General features: G+C 44.2%; 1 protein-coding gene across 2 annotated transcripts in view; it reads right to left on the bottom strand.

The window, feature by feature from the left end:
• TOGARAM1 (TOG array regulator of axonemal microtubules 1) overlaps positions 1 to 20,848 on the bottom strand; it is a 36,912-nt gene extending 16,064 nt beyond the window's left edge. The window contains exons 1-10 of one of the 2 annotated variants that reach the window (XM_063333727.1): positions 19,338 to 20,848; positions 8,467 to 8,623; positions 6,932 to 7,066; positions 6,335 to 6,631; positions 5,642 to 5,907; positions 3,514 to 3,746; positions 2,785 to 2,885; positions 1,950 to 2,111; positions 929 to 1,027; positions 342 to 511 (exon numbers count right to left, since the gene is read on the bottom strand). In XM_063333727.1, the coding sequence (XP_063189797.1) occupies positions 342 to 511; positions 929 to 1,027; positions 1,950 to 2,111; positions 2,785 to 2,885; positions 3,514 to 3,746; positions 5,642 to 5,907; positions 6,335 to 6,631; positions 6,932 to 7,066; positions 8,467 to 8,623; positions 19,338 to 20,768 (3,051 nt within the window). In that variant the 5' untranslated portion in view covers positions 20,769 to 20,848. The remainder of the gene's footprint in view (positions 1 to 341; positions 512 to 928; positions 1,028 to 1,949; positions 2,112 to 2,784; positions 2,886 to 3,513; positions 3,747 to 5,641; positions 5,908 to 6,334; positions 6,632 to 6,931; positions 7,067 to 8,466; positions 8,624 to 19,337) is intronic. The other variant, XM_063333728.1, reaches the window with a different exon arrangement.
• Between the last annotated feature and the right edge of the window lie 45 nt (positions 20,849 to 20,893).

Raw genomic sequence — 20,893 nt, 5'->3', positions numbered from 1 at the left:
CATTCTGCAAACACTAGAAGAAATCAACGTGTTCTCATTGCTGTTTGCAACATGGTTAAATAAGCAGTCAGAGCAAAAATCTCCGTGTAGTCAACCAGATGTTGATAAATTGTTAATCCAGCTTTAGACTTCACCTGGTAACGGAACTCAGCGAATAACACCAATAAAAGGACTTGTATACTAGTGCAAGTCACCTGAGCTATGAATTTATCTATTTTAATCAAAACAGATTTAATCAAAAAAATCTTGTTTACCGTAACATAGAGACTACAAAACTATAGTCAGCTGTATTCACACATAAAAACAGCAAGGAAGACATAAAATGGTTCTGAAATTCTTACCTCCTTTTCATTTTCAACATGGAAATGAGACGCACTGTTCTGCAGGACGCTTCTCCCGTGGATGCCTGATGAGGGCTCAGGCTCCTCCTGGCCAGCCTGGCCATCTCCATTCGCTACACACCCTACGGACTGGCTGTATGTTCGCGCAGAAGGAGGACTGCCAAAAACACCTGAAAGGCATACCATGTTGTGCCCTCACCAAAATAATCCTCTTGTTCAGCAGAACTTAGTAAAAACTAAAGGAAACCAAAAGTAATTCAAGAAGATAAAAACATTGCTATTATACTATTAGTGCCGATTTCCGCTCAAAAGTATTCTCGCCGAGTAGGACAGATGCACATACAGGTGTGCACCGGGCTAGAGCCACAACTCAACCCTCACAATTTGCTGCCATTCTGTGCCGGAATGGAACAGCATATCCAGTAACTGCAAAACTTCCAAGCATAATTCCTTTCGTTCCCATAGGAACTGGAGATGATCAAAATCTAAACGTTGTAAGGAATCTACTTCTCCTTTTCCCACTCTATAAAAGTACACTTTCCCTCATTTTAAAAACATGACAGGAGACCATTTTGGTTTTGCAATACCTTTACCAACAATTACAACTGCATCTTCAGACAGGACACTTGGTGAAATGAAATCTAGATTGTTCATCTCTGGAAAACCAGACATTGACTCTGCAAGCCCTTAAAATAAAATAAAATAAAAAAAAAAAATCACACAATGTAAATCGTGTAGTTTATGCTTTGGTACATGTTGTATTCTTCTAAAATGTCATCATACACTGACATCTGAATTTATCATTTGTATGAATCAGTACGTTCTCAAATTACTGAAGTTAACAGGATTTACTAAATATTGATACCCTCAAAATCATGGTAAGCATATAGCAAATAAAATTTCTGCCAAAAGATCAAAAAGAAAACCTATGTTTGTAAGAGGATTTTTAAATAAACTGATTCCACTGAAAAAAACCAGAAGTTTCTAACTCACTTGGTGGAAGTATAAAACTGTTTCTTATGTAATTCAGCACAATTGAATCAAAACAGAATTTGCTAAAATAGTTTTTCTCCAAGCAGCACTTAATGCTGTTTCTCATGTAAATTAGGAGTCCCCCAAATTCTTCAAAGTGGATGCCACATTATGTACTTCTATATTGGCTACACTAGTTGCAAATATAAATGTACACAGAAAATTCTGATGTAGGGAACGGTGGCTCCTAGGATGCATTAAAATGACACAGTTAAAACTGTAATGTAAAGTACAGTAGTTTAAGTTCTTTAATTTTAGCAATGAACAAGAGAGTAATTTAAAACCACACTTTTACATCTCTTCATTTATTCAGAGTGACATATATAACAATTTGGTCCTCTGTCCACGCCATATACTATCACTTGACTTTTAATTTTAACTGGCAGTCGAGTTTCAGTTAATGTCAGGAAAAACCCCAACTTGTTAGTGCAAGTATAAAGACTAGGAAAGAGGTAATCAAGCTAAACACCTGGAAAGGTATTTTCTACAAAACCTGTTTTACAAAAGGCTATTCACAGCCCCAGTTTTTGCCATAAATGAAGCTCAGATGAACAGCGATGTAGCAAACTCACAAACCTTTTGCATGCTTAAAATTTCTTTGGTGCTCCGCATTTTGACTTTTAAAAATAGTACGTGACACTTCTCCTTGCTTCTTCTCCTCATAATCTCCACATCCATTGCCACAGTTCAAACGTTGGCCAACTATGCTAACATTAGAAGTCCCCTTATCATCAAATGCTAGCCACGCAAAAGGAAAAAAAAATCAAATATTAAAGAAAAAAAAATAATTTTTCCTGTGTACAACAGGATTCTCAAATAGTTACATTTTCTGAAATTTTTAAACTCTTCAAAAAACACAAGAAAGCTGAAGGAGGAGCCACAGAACAACTGACCCAACTGACGGGCAATCCAGTTCCCAGGACTGTACCAGGGCAAATAATGTATTTGGAAGCAGCCACCAGAAAACGGTATAATCAGAGAAATGTGTCTCCTTTTATGACACAGCAACAGCCCTTGTGGGCAGGAAAGAAGTGAGAGATGCCATGTATCACCCCAGGTACATGTGTGCAGAGCAGTTACCAAAAGCTCCCTTCTCCACACGGAGGGGATGCATCAAGCAGGGCTGTGCTGCAGCCTGTCTGGGACCCAGTACAGCCCGGCATTTCGCCCCAGCAGCTGGATAATTAAGCAGCATCCTGAACTCAAATAAAGGTCAGCAAATGGGAAGCATACACGCCTGAGTTCCTTCTCACCTGCAGTACTGCAGTATAATTTCAATTTGACCAAATAGCGTCTACCAATTACCTTTTTTGAAGGGACGCGAGCTCATTGAACAAGTAACAGACACATCAAGTGACCATTCTGCTCCACCAAGGAAGCGAGGTACACATTGATATGCACAGCGGAATACCTGCGCTGGAGTTATGTTCTGCCACATTCGGGTCTCTGCCTCTTGCTGAAGACACTCTTGCAGGCTGTGATTTGCTGCCAAGTAGTGGAAAGGTGTCTGACCTGTTAAAGTATAAAACAAAATTTTTATAAATACAATCCTACACACTAGTCAGAGCCCAGTTAAATAACACTTGTTAGCAAAGACATCAATAGATCTCAGTTTCTCCGCCCCAGCAATAGTTGGTCAGTAATAAAATGGAAACAGTTCATGATTCACCACAAGAAACATCTACATTGTTGTCGTCTTATCACAGAAAACCAACCCATTCCTTCTTCAGTTTCCGAGCTATAATAAGCAAACATTATCCTTCCTCTTAACTCATTCTCCTTCTTACTCATTTGCTTAGGCTATGGTTCACATACCTTCTATGGCAGGCTAAAGTCTTCATGAAATATTTACTCCCCCTGGCAGTACTTCACTAACTGCACTGCGTTACTATGGCTGCACAGGGGAACTCTTTCACATGAAAAGCCAGCACAACCTACAATAATATAATTAAGCAGCTACTGTATAGAGCAATGTCTTTTTACACAGGAAATAATTCACATATAAAAATCAAGCTATTAAGCAAAGCAATCTTAAATGAAAAATATGTTACAGATGTCACTGCCTTTAAGATTTAACTAAGACCAGCAGAGACCGCGGGTGAGAATTCCAAAGCAGTGTTAACATCCCAGTTCCACTCACGTTGTTCTCCTTCTCTGGGGGCCTGTGGACACAGGGGAAGTCAGGGACTCCTGGCTGTAAACCCCGCTTTCGCTGCAGGAGCCCGTGCCAGGGGAGGAAGCGTGGGAGGGGGAATCCACAGACAGATCCAGTTTAACAGCAGAATCAGGGCTTTCCAGATCTGAAATGTTGCTGCTTAGCTTTGCCCTCTTCTTAGCTGCGCTGTTTCGTAGAGATCTGAGTGAATTCTGCATCTATACAGGATTGAAAACAAAATGATAGGGTTTATTCACTGCATAGGGAAAAAGCTTTTTTAAGCAAAAGAAAGTATGTTTCCGAGTGTTCAATTCCCGGGAGTTCGGTGCCCATGCCTCTGCTGCGCAACGGGACTGAATATTTATATAGGTTATGCAGGATTATAACTGCGCCTTTCACTGTTTTGCTTCACAAGAATAAACACGCTATTAAACATGAATTCCCAGAGACACTGTACCCTAGCTTCGTTTTGCAAAACACAAGAACAGATTCCTGCAAAAATAAATCAGCTGCCCTTGTCTTTTTTAATAGACTACAGGAAGCGTCTGATGGCTGCTAACACGCACGACTGGGAGGTCAGGCTTTTCACATCTGAACTGCACAAAGATGCAAAATATGCAGGAGGGAATCCTGAAAACCGTGCCTAGCAAGCAGAGCTCCTACTCAAATAAGCAGGAAAATCTCTGCTGCATATTCTCTCCTCTTTTTACCAAATACATTTGATGTAAAAAAATTCTTCCCCTACCTGTTTAGCACCTAAATTACTTTCAGTAGTGACTCCAGGATGGAAGATCAAGACAGTGAGGCAAAGCAATTAAGTCCTACTGCAACTGCTCTCAGATCCACAGGGACTAAAGACAGGATTTGAACTTCAAACACTGTCTGTGAGCTGTGACCAAAATACAGACGTGTTGCATGGGATCATGCAGGGAAGATCATACAAAATGCCATCGCGTGTGACACCTCTGCCTCTCACGTAATCAACACTGCAGCAGTGTCGATTCGTACTGGTGAGGGTAGTGTGGATGCAGTTCCACCTCCCCACCACCTCCTGAAGTAATCCGCCGTGCCTCTGCTGAATTTTTCTATGTTGGGCACTGGTGTGGCTGTTTGCTATTTCTCAAACATCAGAGAGACTTGAGCAACAGAGTGAGCGACAGGGTCCTTCAGCAGGCACTGGGCACACACTGACACACACACGGGCTCCATGCACTGGGGGATCCCACCAGACAACCCACGCAATGGCCATCTCCAGCTACACCAGCTGCAGAGTATATCATGGACCAGTAAAGGGAAATGCTACAAGAATTCTGTTTAACAAGTCTCATGGGTCACAGAAAGTACGTTTTTTTAAAGGTATTAAATATTTCAAATATTTTTAAGTCACAGGTTGATTGGCATGCTCAAAACACTGCCCGCAGAATACACACAACTGGCCCAAATTATTACCAGTGGATTTCCATGTGCAGGAAGGACGCTGACCTGCCAAGCTTAACAGCAAACGGGTCCGTGCCATATCAAACAGCTGCAGGTGACACCACACTCACCCAGCTTCACATCAGCTCTTCGCATTTTAGTCCATGAAAAGCCGACCGAATTCTGCGAGAGCTGGGACAGGCCGGACGGGTATTGAGGACAGCGTGGGTATTGGGGACAGCCTGCTTCAGCAAAGCCGGGAGGCCGAGGACGCTCCCGGGCTGAGTCAAACCAGTTATTCCTTATTTTGTACCCTTTGCTATAACTAAAGAGAAGATTACTACTTAAACCTGGCATGAAATTTAACATGAATTCCAGATAATGAGGACAGAAGCTGTATAAAGGCCCATAGCTTTGCCTGGGTACGACAGAAACTGAAAACGTTATGGCTTTGGCTCTGAGAAAAACAGGGAAATTAAAGTGTCTGGAACACACAAAGCGTGCTTCAACACTCGTATTTATTGCTTGACTTAGCTTCTATCAGACACCCAATGGTACCTCATTGATAACCTGCTGTACTGATGAGAGTGTCACGAAATTTAAGTCAGAAACACTATTTTCTGGCTCTTGTTTAGGAAAAAAAAAAGCTTACAATATATCAACTGTTAAAAGCGTGTTATGTCACATCTAAACCAACCTCTTCTTGATCCACCTCCTCGTCATCAACACTGAGCTCCGAAAGATCAGCCGCAAGCTTCCTGTCCACTTCGTTCAGCCACGTGTCCTCACACTCCTGCTTTCTCCACTTTGTCAGCTGTAATTCCACCCTGTCGGGCAGGGGGCTGGCCAGGCGGGGAATCGGGGGGACGGGTCTGGCCCCGGCCAGGCTCCTACTGGAGGCCGGGTGTCTCACCAGGGTAGGTTTCAGCTGCAGAGGAGAATGTTTCTCCTGCACGTTCTCCCCTGAAGAAGACACGAGCAGATGTCAGTCCTTGGGAGGGGTGGCAGGAACACAGGACTCGCCACAACAAACTTCATGGCTCGTTTCTGTATCACACCAGAAAACTCCTTGTACAATGAAGTGAGCGTTAAAAAACATACTTATGCGTGCAATTTTATTTACTATTATAAATACATTTCAAGGACATGTTGTTTGGCCAAGTATGAGCAAATCTGAACAAAACCAGCAAGAACATAAAACCAGCTGTACTGAGTTGGGCAAAAGGCCTGTCCCCTAACAGGGTAATTAACCAACTCGTTGGTTTGTAATTGCAACTGGGGCATTGCACAACCCCCACTTCCCTGCCACTGTAGGTTTTCTGACCACTGCTTCAAGCCGCTCAAAATGCAAACCTGAAATCCGTTGTCATTATACTGACAACATTCCTACCTGTATTGTCTCCTGACTTTGGACTGAGAAGCTGCTTCTGTGAACCAGGCTTAGGCAGTCCTTCAAAGCTTTTAAGAGGCCAGGAGTTGGAGAAGCTCATGGTACTGTCTTGTGACTTCTTTGGAGAGTGGGCTGGAGAGGAGCCGTGCTTTGGGCTGCTCCTGGGTGACGGCAGAGGGTAAGAGGGCAGGATGAAGGCTCCCTGGCTTGCACTAGGGCCTTGGAAGGACATGGTATGCTCTGCTTGATTGCAAAAACTTCTCTGGGTCTTGCTGGAAAAATTTAGGCTGCCACAAACTGAGCAAAGAAAAAGAGAATGGTATTTGTGGCAATTTGCCTCTTTTAGAGCTCCTATAATAATAATTTACAACGAAATAATACACCTTCTAGACAGTCAAAACTGAAGGTCAGCATTTTAACCAAGCAAACAGACAAATCAGCTTATTTCATTTTCCAAATTGCACTGGCCCTCAAAATATCAACTTCCTTTTTCTTCATTTGATCAAATGAGTTTGAACCTAAGCTATTTTGCAGTCATGTTTTGAAGAGATATTTTTAAAAAACGAATGATGGAAGTAGACTGAACATGGCACATACCTTTGTCTTGTTGACAGTTATTTAATCCCAAAAATTGTAAATCAGAGTCCACACTGCCACTTTTCCCACGTGTCTGTGTGTATCCAAGCGTTCCACATTTCCCTGAAATTTGCGGCTGATGAGAGCCCATAACACCTTTCAAAAGAAAAACACAAATAACTCGATAAATACTTAACATTCAGTAATTCAATGAGAAATGGGCAATAATATTTAACAGCGAATTAAGACTCTAACTTTCAGTGCAAAATATAACTCCTTTGAAAGTCTTTAATTCAAGAGTTTCTAAGCAACCTCTTAATGCTCTTGACAGGCACGAACTGGAAAAACGGTTGGCTGTTCTTGCAGGGCACTTTTCCAACTGAGAATTGTAGGGGGTCAGAAGAAAAACCCAGAACAATCCCCTCTTTGGATATATGCCAATAAAGGGAAGACAACACCTTAAAAGCCCCAAACGCAGTGAGTTTCTTTAGCGTGATGTCACTGCTAGCACAGCAGAGAGCAAACTTTGCATGCCACATGTGTCAGCGCTCCTCTGACAAAGCCGCGAATACAACCTGCTGCCAATGGAAGGGAATAAATCAGGTCTGGTCTTGCCCGCTCTTTTCACATGCCTTTTGGCTATTAAAATCCAAATCACTGAATCTATGTTGCTAGTGTACATTAAGTGGAACACCGTACCTACAGTCTTCTACAGACCTGGTTTTGAAAAGCAAGACATTTTTCATTTTTTTTTAAATGAATCTTTAGAGCTCGCTCTTCAGCCAGCTTTCTACCCTAGCTGCTTATACAAGGCAAAAAAGGGTAATATGCAAATCTAGAATATTTATGTCCTGATCTGCTCTCCTGAAGAGACCACCATACATAAATATGACCTTCCCAACATGCCATCCAGTTTATGGTACTTCATTCCCTGCTGCCACTATCAGCTAACTCTTGACAGCATACTTTTTAGGATAATAACTGCTATTCTAGCCAACAACATATTCCTGCTCCAAAGTCAGTAAAATTCTGTGTCTCCTCTTAATTTACTGCTTTATCTGCAATTCATGTTGTATTTTACAGTGTGAAAGAAGGTTGGTTGAATTACTCTGTTGCTGATCTACATGGTGTTCTTTTCCCTAATTCCACAAAAGCACCAGACAGCTCTGTATCTCAGGGACCTCCTGAGCCCTTCTGTTCAATACATCCCTTTACACAACCCACTAGTTCTTTTTGGCCTTGCTGTCTGCAAAAACAGCTGATTTATAAACTCTCTGGGGTCTATCTAAACTAGTGAAAATCTGGAAAAGAGAGGTCTCAGTCCTGAGCTGGCAGACACTTGTCCAGGGGCAGGAGCGGGATCGCTGCCGCTTGCTTCAGCTGGAGACACAGCCCTGTGCCCAGTGCTCAATTCTTCTTAGTAAATGAAAATAAATAACAAAACAAACAATCAACGAACGATAAATAATGCTCACGAAGCTACAAATTCATGCTCAGGTTCTTCTACATCTATTTTGTAAACAGCAGATCAAACACTTTTCTGTGTAAATACTCACCAGCACAAACAGAAGAATGCTCGGAGTTAAAATCTATACTATTCTGAAATAAATTCCTTGAAGCTCTTTTTCTACTAAAAAATAACTCATCACTGACTGGTACTCCTTGAGGGGGCCTTAACTTTGGAGAATGAAGAAAATCATTGGACGTAGAGAACTGCAGGAAAAAAGGAAAATAAAGAAACATTCACGTGCGGGAAATGAATGCACAAGCCTTTTCGGTACAAACAGCAGAAATACCCGCGTGACTTTGTCACCTAGACCCCACCGCAGCCCAGAGCTGTTTGTTCGCAATAAAGCTCCACAAACCACTGTCAATATGTTTAAGAAGACACAACTGATGGAAAATAGAGGTTTTTCTTCCCAATCACTTAGATAATGAAAAGCCAGAGAGTGTGTACGTGAGCTGTATCTTCCACCCACAGAAGAGAATGGGATTCATCATGCACATACCCGCAGAGAAATGAACAAGGAGAGCAAAAAGCAGAAAGGCTCCTATAAAAAGACGAACGGAGCGCAGGGCTGGTGGCGGTGGGGCAGCGCAGGAGCTCGCAGGTCCAGCTGTCCCTGCCCCAGGGACCCACTGCCCGGGCAACCACAGGGGTGGGCAACAGGAGCCACGGAAGGCACCGAAGTGAGTGCCCATGACCAGAAACCGCCTAGGCATGGGCAGATGCTCCGCTGCCATATTCCATGGTGGGCTGTGTGCCCTGTGGCAGAGGTGCCATGGCATGGCGAGGAGGACAGAGGTGTCCCCAGCGCCATGGGTACCCGCGGGGCTGTGGCACGGTACGGGTGACTTCGACCTTGTCCCCCTGCAGCTACCTCGGGGCAGGTAACTGCCTAAATCCTAACCACTACCTGAATTTTAAAAACAACTAATTCTGTTTTCCAACAACTATTTTCCAGGCCAATGGGTCAAAACCTCAGACCCTTCACACAAAAAAACTCAGAGAATTTTTTGAAACCTCGCAATGTAGCACAGAGCACCGTGGCTCATCAATACAAACTGCCTGACCTCCTCTGTTAATAAAAGTCAGTTGATTTTTAAATGCAAAACATGCTGACGAACGTTTTCTTTCCCCAGCTGCCTGATACTTCAAGTATTTTAAGCATTAGAAAGCATTTTAATTGGTTTCCAGTTCTCGCTCTAATACATGTTGACACTATTCACACTGAAGGAAAAAAAAAAACACCAACAAAAACTGGTAGAGAGTTGCACAAGTTGTCAATTTCAAAAATTAAACACTAACATTTTGAATTATGTGCATTAAGCTATGTTAAGTGTTTAAACAGACAGCAGTTACTTGAAGTGTGAAAAAGCATGCTTCGGATTTACTCTAAAAGCTGTACCTGGTAACATCTTGTACTTGCACCTTGTAATGAGAACCAGTTATAATTAAAGGAAAAATCTGAATAATCTAAATACTTAGCAAAGAAAAGATCATGCTTTAAATATAGGTTTCTTGCTTTCTGATTTAAGTAGTAAAATCAGTAATTTAAATCATTTCCAGGCTATATTAACTCTGCTCTCCCCTTTCATAGACAAGGCTCCACACTGAGGTCAAAAGAGAAGTCTGAACAGAAATGGAAATATTTATTCAGTATTGGAAAGAACAGCATCATGTTAAGCCTAAAAACCTCCGTTAGTCAATATACTGATTGTGTGAGTGTAGAATTTGTAGTCTAACGCACACATAGGACATTCATTTATAAAAATATCTATTTTTAAATCCACTGAAGATCTCAGTTCACCACAAAGATGGATTCTGAAACTGGGAACTCCACACAAACACTTGCACTATGAAACCGCCGCTCTCCGTTAGCCCGTAATTCACTTTCCCCTCACTTCACAGCCTGGCCCGCACAATGCAACCTGTGTTCGCCAGTGAGAAACCAGTAACGGCAAACTGGGCAGGGACACGGCACAGCCCACCCTGCGGAGCAGCTGATGGCCGGCCCTGCTCAGTGCCCGCGCACAGCAGAGAGCGCGCCGTAATGCCACAGACTACAACGCCAAATGACTGGGTCAAATAAACAGCAGCTAAATGCTCTAATATCTTGATGAGGTTTAATTTCATATTTCGTATTTTAATGGGTGTTCACAAAAGCATCACAAAATTAAGCATGGCCAGGATTTAAAACTTGAAGCGGCACAGTCATGAGACGACTAGCATGGCTATGAGCATATTCTAGCTGTTTTTAGATCATTATAACACTTATTTTGTCACACAAGTTCTTAAAAATAGATTATTTTTTTTTATGGATATAGAATATAGACAAAAAGCTTTAAGAGCTTCTGCAAAACCTTCAGGTCCCTTCCAAGTAAAGAAGATTCACAACACGTTAGCAAGATATAAGCCAAGAGAAATTAAATCTCCCCACCCTACCAATGAGACTCCTCCTGAAAAAAATAATTTTCACAATTCAAACTTTTAAATTATGTACTTTTAATTCTGCTCCTTCTAACACTGCTCTCCCTTAAAAAAGAAAAAAATTAACTCACACATAGTACCTGTTAGCAGTAGATAAACAAGTGAAGCAGCAATTTGCCTGTATTTCCATTTAGTGCTTTAAAACCCCAAGCGGTTCCCAAAGGGGCGGCTGCTCATCCCCGCACCAGGCGCCAAGGTACACAGCGACGTGGCCACAGGCTGGAATGGAACAGCCTCCTGTTCCTGGGAGGGCTTTTGTGGTTAAGAAAAATGGCAAAAATTTCATCTTTACTTACAAAAATGCATGCTGCAATTCAGTGTTCGCCACTGCATTTCATGTGCTCCAAGTTCGGCAGATGTGATCCACGTCAGCTGCAGAACAAGGCGAACTCTCCAGTGCGCAGCATCTTAAGCACATCCACCAAAATGCTCAAAAGCTTAAAACTTTACATAAAATCTTCCTCCCTGAAAGCCAGTGCTAATGCAGGACCCGCCTTTTTAATTGGCCTTCAGGGATTAGACTCTCACTTAAAACATTTGTGAGCAACCGCTCAGTTCAATGCATACAGCAGCGAGTGACAATTTAAGGAGCCTTGCTAGAACATGGATCATCTGGATCCCATTTTTAATGAAGATGGCAGCAGGAATCCAGCGGGTAGGAAAATACTTTAGCAAGACCAGAGCAGGGATTAAGAAGTTTCACGAAGAATAAGAAACAAGTTCTGATTGCTGGATATACAGCAAGAACAACAAGTTAAATGACAGGAGTGGTAGTGGTAACACTCCACGCTATGCCGGCTTTTTATCGCCCAGGTACCCTGAGGAACACTAACTTTACTTTATAAATGAGAAATAAGAACAGCAGCGGAATGGGTGAAGTGATTCGTTCCAGCAGGTGAGAACTTGGCACTCCTGCGATCAGCTGGATAGAAAACATCGCTTTCCATCTACACATCTTTCAGTTCGTAAATGAAAGTCCTACCTGTACAAAGTACTTACGCCCTATTTTTCCATACAGACAAAACAATATATGCAGAAGGAGCAAGTTGCACAACGTTGACATGATTGTACAACTTTGCTCAGTTGCTGCAATCCCAGTTACAGGAATAAAAACCGTCTGCTTTCTCATATAGAAATTATAATTACAGCAATTATAAATTTGCTAAACTCAGGCATGCAGGGTGGTGGCAAATAAATGCAAACCTAAAGCTGCCAGATTTTTCTCTGAAGTAGACGGCAGATGTTGGCAAAAGGATTTCTCAAAAGGTTTCAGGTTCATTTAAATTCCACTAGTATCACCAGTGTCAGAAAACAGAGATCCACCACAAGAAATAGTACCTTGGCTACCACAGCCCAGCCCTGGCGAGTGACCCAGCACCGACAAACGCTCAGGTCTTACATCCCCGCCCCAGCTGAGCAGTGGCACTGGATGAGCTGAAAGCTCCTTCTAATCAAATACCCAGCGGCCACCTACAACCTGCTCCCAGGGAAGAGATCGACAAGAACACAAATATATAACGTTATCTCCCCAAAATACTCTCCCCGCCCCCAGAAAAACCATGGTTCCCACCCCAGAGGCTGACACCTCAACTCCCAGTGGAAGGGCAGCGTTACCCTGCGGACAGGTCAGCCCGTATGGTCCTCTAATCCTCGCTATCGCTGCGGAAAACAAAGAGCATTTGTTTCATAAAACTAATTTCCCAGATCATTTGAAACTCACTAAGATCTCCATGAAGTCCAGCTATTTAGTTCTTTGGTTATCAGATCAGTATGCAAATGGGGAATAATTCCACACACATTGCCAAACAGCGCAGTTCTGTGAAACTGCACGTATTTCACGTTTACTTTGCAACATGGCTTAAAACTTCAGTAAAATGTTCAAATGCTCTTGCTTCCCCCCGAAGGGCACTGCTTTCAACAGCAGGTACAGGGACCCAGAGCGCGTGTGTTTCACAGGGGAGAAACACGAAGGTAACTCTTATCCTGCAGTAACTACTGGGCATGGGATGTTTTACATCCCGCACACTACATTTTCAGGGCAAACACAGGCAGGTTTAGGTACCAAAAGCCCAGCGAGAAACTCCAGCACAGGCAGCCAATTTTGTGGCAATCAACTCATTCATGTTTCAGCAGGGCAGCGCAGCCAGTGGGGTCTACGGAGTGAGTAGCATTTAGGTTTCTAAAAATTGCTTTTGTACCCCAAACTGCAGAGTGGTTTTGTTCCGATAGCTTGCTTAAATTGGACTGGTAGAAGATGAGGATTAAAAGGGGAACAGAGGGTTGCCAGTGCGGTGCTCTTAAACTCCTTTGTGTGACCTCTCACCAATGGCACAAACCATTGGAGAATGCAACATGTATGGTCACAGCAGCTAATTCCAATTACTTAACGTCAGCACCCAGAAGACCAGCGGATCATGTCAAGTCCTAATGAAAACAACATCAACATTTACTTCGAATAGGATCTGGTCTGGTTCAGATTGCAATTGTTTACACTTTCCAAGGCTAAGTCCAAGGAACAGGAGCAGACACAGTACATCAGTGTCTCCTGGGAGAGAACGCTCACTTCAGCACCTTCAGACAACTCAATCCATTGGATTTACACATAACAAACCGAATATCGCCAGCCTGGCTCTGCCAGCTTGGACTAGAAATGAATGGCACCTTACAGAAGTACAAAGGAAAATACTAATTTATAACCACCCTGTGTTGCCAAGTATTTCCTACATCTAGCAAACAAAGCGTTCCTCTCCTCACCTCCTCATCCATCTCCTCATCTAGCTCCTCCTCATCTAGCAAACAAAGCGATGCTGTTATAAGGCTCCTCTAAGTACATGCTTCAGAATGTAAAACTGCAGGTACTTTTTTTAAAAAAAAAAGTTACCATTTTATTAATTTAGCTAGAAAACAGGGAAGCTTCAGCCTACCGATGCAAGCCAAGTGGTGACACCAACTACCTGTCCCATGTAAGGAGGAGGAGGTCAGGCTACTCCAATTTGGCTTTGGAAGAGGGTTGAGTAAAAGGCAGAGCCTGTCTGGTAGCTTTGACAGATGCGTGGAAATGGAAAAACTGAAGTGCCATGAACAGTTACTAAGCTGTAAGCCTTCAATATCCATATATAAAGCACTGAAGCATAAAATCGTGCACTTTAACCAACCGACACTAGTTGTCAGAAATAAGACTCACAGATGAAATAAAGACTGGTATAAATACTTTATTTAATGACCTTTTTGAGGAGCGTGTGCCATATTTTGTAAGCGCCCCTGAAGGCGGAACACTGCTGAGCTGTCACTGGTGCAAAACTCTGTGCCTGCGTGACTTATCCCAAGTCAGCCGCAGCATTGGGGCATGGTGGCTCCTCGGGTGACCAAACAGTCCTGCTGCACTCACCGCATCTCTCTGGACACTCTCTGGCTCCGAAAGAGACAGCTGGAGGCACTGGTTTCCCGAGAAAGGTCCTACAGTGTTTACCTGCCATGCTTTCTTCTGCTGTTACAACTAGGGAGAGGACTCCTTTCTGAGCGCAGAACAAGGGCATCCCCTGGATGTCAAGGCGGTGGCAGTGCAAGCCTCTCTCACTTTAGAGCTTCTCACTAAGGGGTGCGTAAGGCTGAACATAACTACGGTCTCACGCTAACCTACAAACTAAGAGAAACTCTGCGCTTGCATCTCTAGTGCTAAGCTAACCATCATTAGCTGGTGACATCTTGACCGCCCGAGGTGGCAGCCACGCGTGTTACCACCCTCACAGCTGGACTTTGTGCAGGACAGACACGCTTGGTTATGTTCTCGGCAGAGCCAGATCGCCCTTCTGAATCCTGCGGCATCACTGGCAACCGTAATTTACAGATGGGCACGAAACAAATCCAGTTTCAAAGGACTTCAGAGGTTACAGAGAACTGTTTCATCAAGAACCCAATTTAACATCACTGACAGAAGCTGCATTTAAAGACAAACCCTTGAAGGCAGTGTGCTTTACCTACATTACATTTTTAGTACACATTAACTTACACATGTTTTACCGCACATCTTATCTGATCAGGAAAGTCTAGACATGGCCTTGGACAATCACTGTGTAACATGACCCTAAAAATACTAGTAGAAAAACAACTTTAAACATTAATCTAATTTCATGCATCCTTTCAGCCACAGAATGACTCCAAAAGTTAATTTTTAAGCAAATTCACTTCAAAGGAATGTCTGAATTAATAATTAATTTTTTACATTTACATGAACAAGTTGACTACCCGAATTTTATGCATCATATACCTTACTGAAAAGAGTTAAAAAGAGATACAGGGCTAACTTTATTTCTCTCCCCCGACTTTGATTGCTAAGTGCCCCAAGGAGAGGAGCTTTATTTATACAGCTTATGGCAATCTCTTTCAGTTAACAAGGAATGTCTTCAAGAACAGGAAACACTGTCCAAGTTCACTCGTCCCAGAGTGCCTTAAGTGAAAACACAGTTCACCTACTTGCACCGAGGATACACACACACCAGGGGATAAAAGCAGCCTCGTGGCACGGATGTGACAAAAGAAGCACCATCAAGAAGCCAGCACATACTGTACCAAAAATCACAAAGCCAGATAAAAAGATGTCCCCTGTCCTGGAGAGCTTTACAATCCATTAGACAGACGTAACAAGTAGGATAAGACAAATGATCGGGATGTGAGGACAGGGTAACAAAGCTGTCAGCAGACAGCGATCAGATATTTCAATACTTAAACCACCGTGCTGTTTAAAGTTCCATTACAGAAAATGTGGGTCTAGCCAATAGGACTCGATATTGAAAAGAATTCATTTCATCCTAAAATCAGGTCCTTGGTCACAAAGACAGCTCTCCAGGTTCTACCAGCTGCACAGATGAGCTCTCCATTGACCATGGGGCTGCTTAAACAATCACTGCGTAGGCAACTAAAATGAATCCCTACTCTTTTTCTCCTTACGCGCAATGATGAGCAGCCTTCCCTTCTAATGAAAAGCCTCCCTGACACACTACTTTTTTAAACAAGGCTCTTCCTTTCCTTCACAGAGGCCAAAGATGTGGCAGCTACATTAAATCATGCTTTTATCTTGCACTGGAGCACTGTTACAGTCAGACCTTATCTTTACCGATATCGAAGTAAAAAGGAATCATTGGAAGTTGAGAAATCGTGTGCCAGCACTATTTCAGAGAGACAAACAAGTGCTCTTGGGCTGAACCAAATCCTTCAAACCTGCCGAATGCAAAATATTAGCTGCTGAGTTGTATCAGGCTTCAACTGTCTCTTTGTAACTACAGGAACAACGCTTTTGACATTGTTCACATCAGGCGACCCGTTACCACTAAAGCAAGCTGGTAACGCAGGCGTAATTCTGGTACCGCGTTCATCTATGTCCAAGTCAAAATTGGTAACTTTCAAATTCTATCAAACGTGACATCAAATGTTATTCTGGTCGGTACTTACCTGCATGGAAGCAAAAACCTATGTGGAGAGGAGTTATGCTTCAGTGTAAAAGAAATTCTGGTTAACTGAAGGCTTTTGGTTATTCAGACGTCTTTCAAGTAGAAGTGCACAAGGAACACTAACGTGTTTCCTTTGGTAGGGTGGAAGTGATGAAGTCTTCAAATTCTGACACCCCAAAGTTATCGATGTGCTTTCTACCAACTTAAATATGCAAGAAAACAGTATAAAATGGAAGTGAGAGGCAAACAGAACAAGTCAGAAAGCAGAGGGAAGAGATAAGAGCAAACAGATCTCTAGGAGGCACAGGATACCTTAGAAAAACAGTCATTAGATGCAAAAAAAAAAGTTCTTATTAAAAAGGAACAAATACAGTACATGACAAAAAGGATTTTCTCCCTGTAGAAATATTTTCATTATCACCTACTGTATAGTGTGTGGCAGCAAAGCAAGGCTGGTTAACTTCACAGCTGGAGTCCCCGCAGAGCGGCAAAGAGAAAGACATTTGGGAAAGTAACCTGCACCAATAGTCATGAGCAGCTCCTGCTCAGAAGGACACTTTTACTGAATAAAGGCTGAAACTGATTCTGTTCTAATTCTGAAAAAAAATACATGGCACAAATATAAGTTCTGTGTCTGTTCAAAAGTAGGAACAAAGCGAAACACTCACCATAATACACAAGGATGTAAGAAGAAAGACGATCACAAAAGGAAAACGTTAATTTAAGCTTTAAGTATTTGTGTGATGTTATGTAATTGGAAAATGCTTCCAAGGAGACAAGGAGAAAAACTGTCATCCCACGATTCAGTCACAGAGACAAATGCTGGGATGACGAAGAGACGGGCCCAGTGGCTGTCAGACATAGGAAGTTGATCTGAAGGTCTTTGTTTTTTCCTGTTAGGCTTTACATACGGGAGGTAACCAGCTGTCTTACATGAGAGGTTCCTGCTTATGATTTGCCCACCTTTGACAGTAATACTATAAACAAACCCAAAACCCCACACATGCACACTCAGCACTCCAGATCCCCAGCAGCCAAGCTGGTTTTCATCCCAGTATTATGAGATGGGATTTACGCCCATGAAGTTCATACTACACATATAAAAATACATACAGTCTAGCATTTATCATACTAGTATCAAGGATGTTCCCTAGTAAACCCAGTACCTCATTATGACTGCCTTGAAGCCATGAATATATAACTATTTCCCCAGGTCAGATTTAACTTGAAGTTCACACCATTTCTAAATGCCCTTTACATACACAACAAAACAGAAACCGTAAATTAATTGCTTTCTCTCCCTCTCTCCAGGGTTGGAAACTTTGGGTGATCCTCCCAATAATTTACAGGGATAAACATGTACAAAAATGTTAAAAAAAACCCAAACCTAACCAAAACCTCCTTTTCCACAGCATCTAACTGTGACCTGGAGAGAGGGCTGGCTCAGGCAGAGGACCTTCTACCATTCCAAGCAACACCCAGGTTTTGGCACGTGTGTTGGTTTGCTTTTTGTTCGCAGTCTACAGAAAAACACAAACCCAGCCAGCCGCAAACAGCAGCAGTACAGAACTCATCCCAGATTGCCAAGAGAATGGTGGCAATTAACTATGTCTTCTACAAGTTGTATTAGTAATACTGAAAAGCTGTTTCAAAAAGAAAAACCTTCTTGCTCTAGAGGTGTTTCCTCCACAAGTTGTTGTGCAGACCCTATTTGCTTTGGCGATAACCCAAGGGAACTCAGTTGCCTGATTCATTAACTCAAAAAGATACAGATCTCTTTAGGAATCTGAATAAAGGTAATACATACACCAACGAAGGACACGAGCCTGTGTGCATGCACATATATACATGAACTTCAAGGGGTTTACTGTACAACAGTGTTAACTCACATTTCTTTTTATTAAAAGACTTCATTAAAAGCTAGCCTTCACAAAGTAGCACTGCTCATGACTTCATCCAATACAGGAACAAGTTACTAAGCAACTAAGAATTAGATTCTGAATACGTAAATGTGGTAGTGAGGAAGTCTATTCTATACAGTTTTTGATGTTCTAAAAAGATCCACTCACTCAAACTCACTTGCTGGAGATCAAGTTATGTTAAATTAAACCTGTTCAGTTAAAAAAACAAACAAACAAAAACCAAACAAACCCAACTCCTCGCCCCCCCCCCAAAAGAAACAAACACAAAAAAGCAAAAAACCCACCACACACAGATACATGTCTTAAATGCACAGATGGTATCTAAACCAGATGTCACAGAACAGAACCACTGCAAAAGTAAAAGGGAACTGAACAATTTTTTAAAGGTTCCTTCCCTTTGCAGCTGCCTACATCATCAATAAGTGATAAAATCAAAACTCGGGTCGATGAGAATTGCTATTTCAGCCTGACCTACATTTTTCCTAGTTGAATCAGACTGAGGAACAAGAGCCACATAGACATTTGGCAAACCCCAGGTTTTATTACAGGTCAGCACGCTGCCAAAAAGCACCGCCTCAGCCCCACTCCAGAGCTCTGCTTTCAAAGCCTGAACTGAAGCAATTTGTCAGTTTTCTTCCAAACAGCTTCTGTATTGAGGAAACCCTCTGCAGTCAGTCAGGTACTCTCAAACACAAATATACAAACAGAAGCTCTGAAATAGCTTCCCCACTCTTCCCTGGGTATTAGCTTGCCATTGTCAGAGACGGGTCACTAGGGTTAGACTTAAGAAATGCTTCACGGAGTCCATCTAACTTAAAAAAAAAAAAGATAGGTTTTTTTGTTAGTGATTCGTTATCTGGTTCCTACTAGTGTTAAATGTGACATAAGGACTTCTCAAATTTGCCTTCCGAGATCAATGTACGTATAGAGACCCTTGCACACAAAATATCAGCAGTATTAGCCATACCTCACAAGTACCTGACACTGAATAAGCCTTTGACATCTTTCAAACCCCCCTTTGGAACATGCCTTGGAATAAATGAGCCCAGTGAGCTATGAGTACATACCTGCTCCACACCCTTTGTGAAAGGCATCTTGACTCCTGAACCACCTTCCCTGTCTCCAGCATGCTCATTTTCCCAAGGCAGCTTGTTTTTTCCTTTACCCGCACTCAAGACTCTCCTTGGACTTACTCCTTGATCGACATATGCATCATGCAAGCTGGAGTTTTGCAGAGCATCATCCCTTGCATGACACCCACAGTAACTGTGTGCACTCTGAGTCCTGTTGCCCATCAGCAACCACTCTGTATCTGCACCGGGGGGTAAACAGGACCCCCTGTTATGACCAGATGAGGGCAAGGGCACAGCGTACTCTACAAACCCGTGGTCAACTAGCTTTGGCAAGGTCTTCCTGGCCAGCCTGGCCTGCACCGCATGCATCACCCCATCCCCGTTGTCCTCAAGTTCCACTGCATCCACCGCTTTGAAGAGCAGGGTGGTTTTGTCTGGGCCCATGGAAGACGCCAGCACAGCAAACGCCTCCATGGCAGCATGCCGAACCCTGCGCTTGCTGTCCACCAGTGCTGGAGCCAGCCCAAACGCCAGCTTGGCCAAGTCCAGCTCCTCACTAGGGTAAGTGAGGAGGGCCACGATGCAGATGTTGACCACCTCCTCCCGGACTTTGGAGTTCTTGTGCTGCAGATGCTCCTGCTGCAGCAGCAGGCCCAGCACCGGCTGAGGACCCGCTGCCTTCATCAGCCGCAGGAACAGGCGGTTGTACTCCTGCCGGACGGCCAGCTTGTTGTCCCCCAGGACTTTAGCAGCAGCAGAGACCAGAGGTGCCAGGAAGGGCTGGACCTGGTCGCCCAGGCGCAGCGCCAGCAGATGGATCACCTCCAAAGCCCCGAGCACCACCTTGAAGTTGGAGTCGTCGAGGAGGGTGTAGAGGAAGCTGATGAGCCCCAGGAGACTGGGGGCCGGTGTGGAGGTCACTGCAGCCTGGCTGGCACCCCCAACCACCCTCTTCAGATCCTCCACGGCTTGCGTGCGGTTCCTGTAGTCCTCCTGGTCCAGCAGCCGGGCGTGCAGCTCCGGCGGCAACAGCCCCAACTTCAGGCCGGTGCCGCCGGGCTGGGTGGGGGGCGGCGGCGCTGTGCCCTCCCCCGCCGGCCGGCCCTCGGGCGGCAAGGGCTGGCCACCGGCCTCCCCGGGGCCGCCCAGCTGCCAGGCCAGGCTGCGGGAGAGCTCACCGAGGCCGCGACGGGCGGCGGGGGGCGGCGTGAGGGCCCGCAGGGCGGCGGGGGGCGGCCGGGGGGGGCGGCCGGGCCCGCGGCGCCGCCCGCGCAGGACCTCTCCGCGCAGGGCCGGCCGCGGCCCCCACGGCAGCTCCACAGCGACGGCGGCGTCACCCTGTCCCACCGCCCGCCCGCCGCGCTGGGGGCCGGCGAGCTCCTCCATGGCGCGGGCGGACGGCGGCAGGGCCAGGGCGGCGGCCATGCCCCCACCCCAGCAACGCGCCGCGCACAACACCGCCGTCGCCAGGGGCCGGCCGAACCCCGCCTGCGCGGCGCCAACCACCGCGCGGCAGGAGGGGGGCAGTGATGGCCGGCACAACGCCTCGC

The sequence above is a fragment of the Chroicocephalus ridibundus genome, chromosome 4 (assembly GCF_963924245.1).
Source record: "Chroicocephalus ridibundus chromosome 4, bChrRid1.1, whole genome shotgun sequence".
Taxonomy (NCBI): domain Eukaryota; kingdom Metazoa; phylum Chordata; class Aves; order Charadriiformes; family Laridae; genus Chroicocephalus; species Chroicocephalus ridibundus.
Note: the sequence above shows the minus strand (reverse complement) of the source record. Positions and strands in the feature narration are given on the sequence as shown.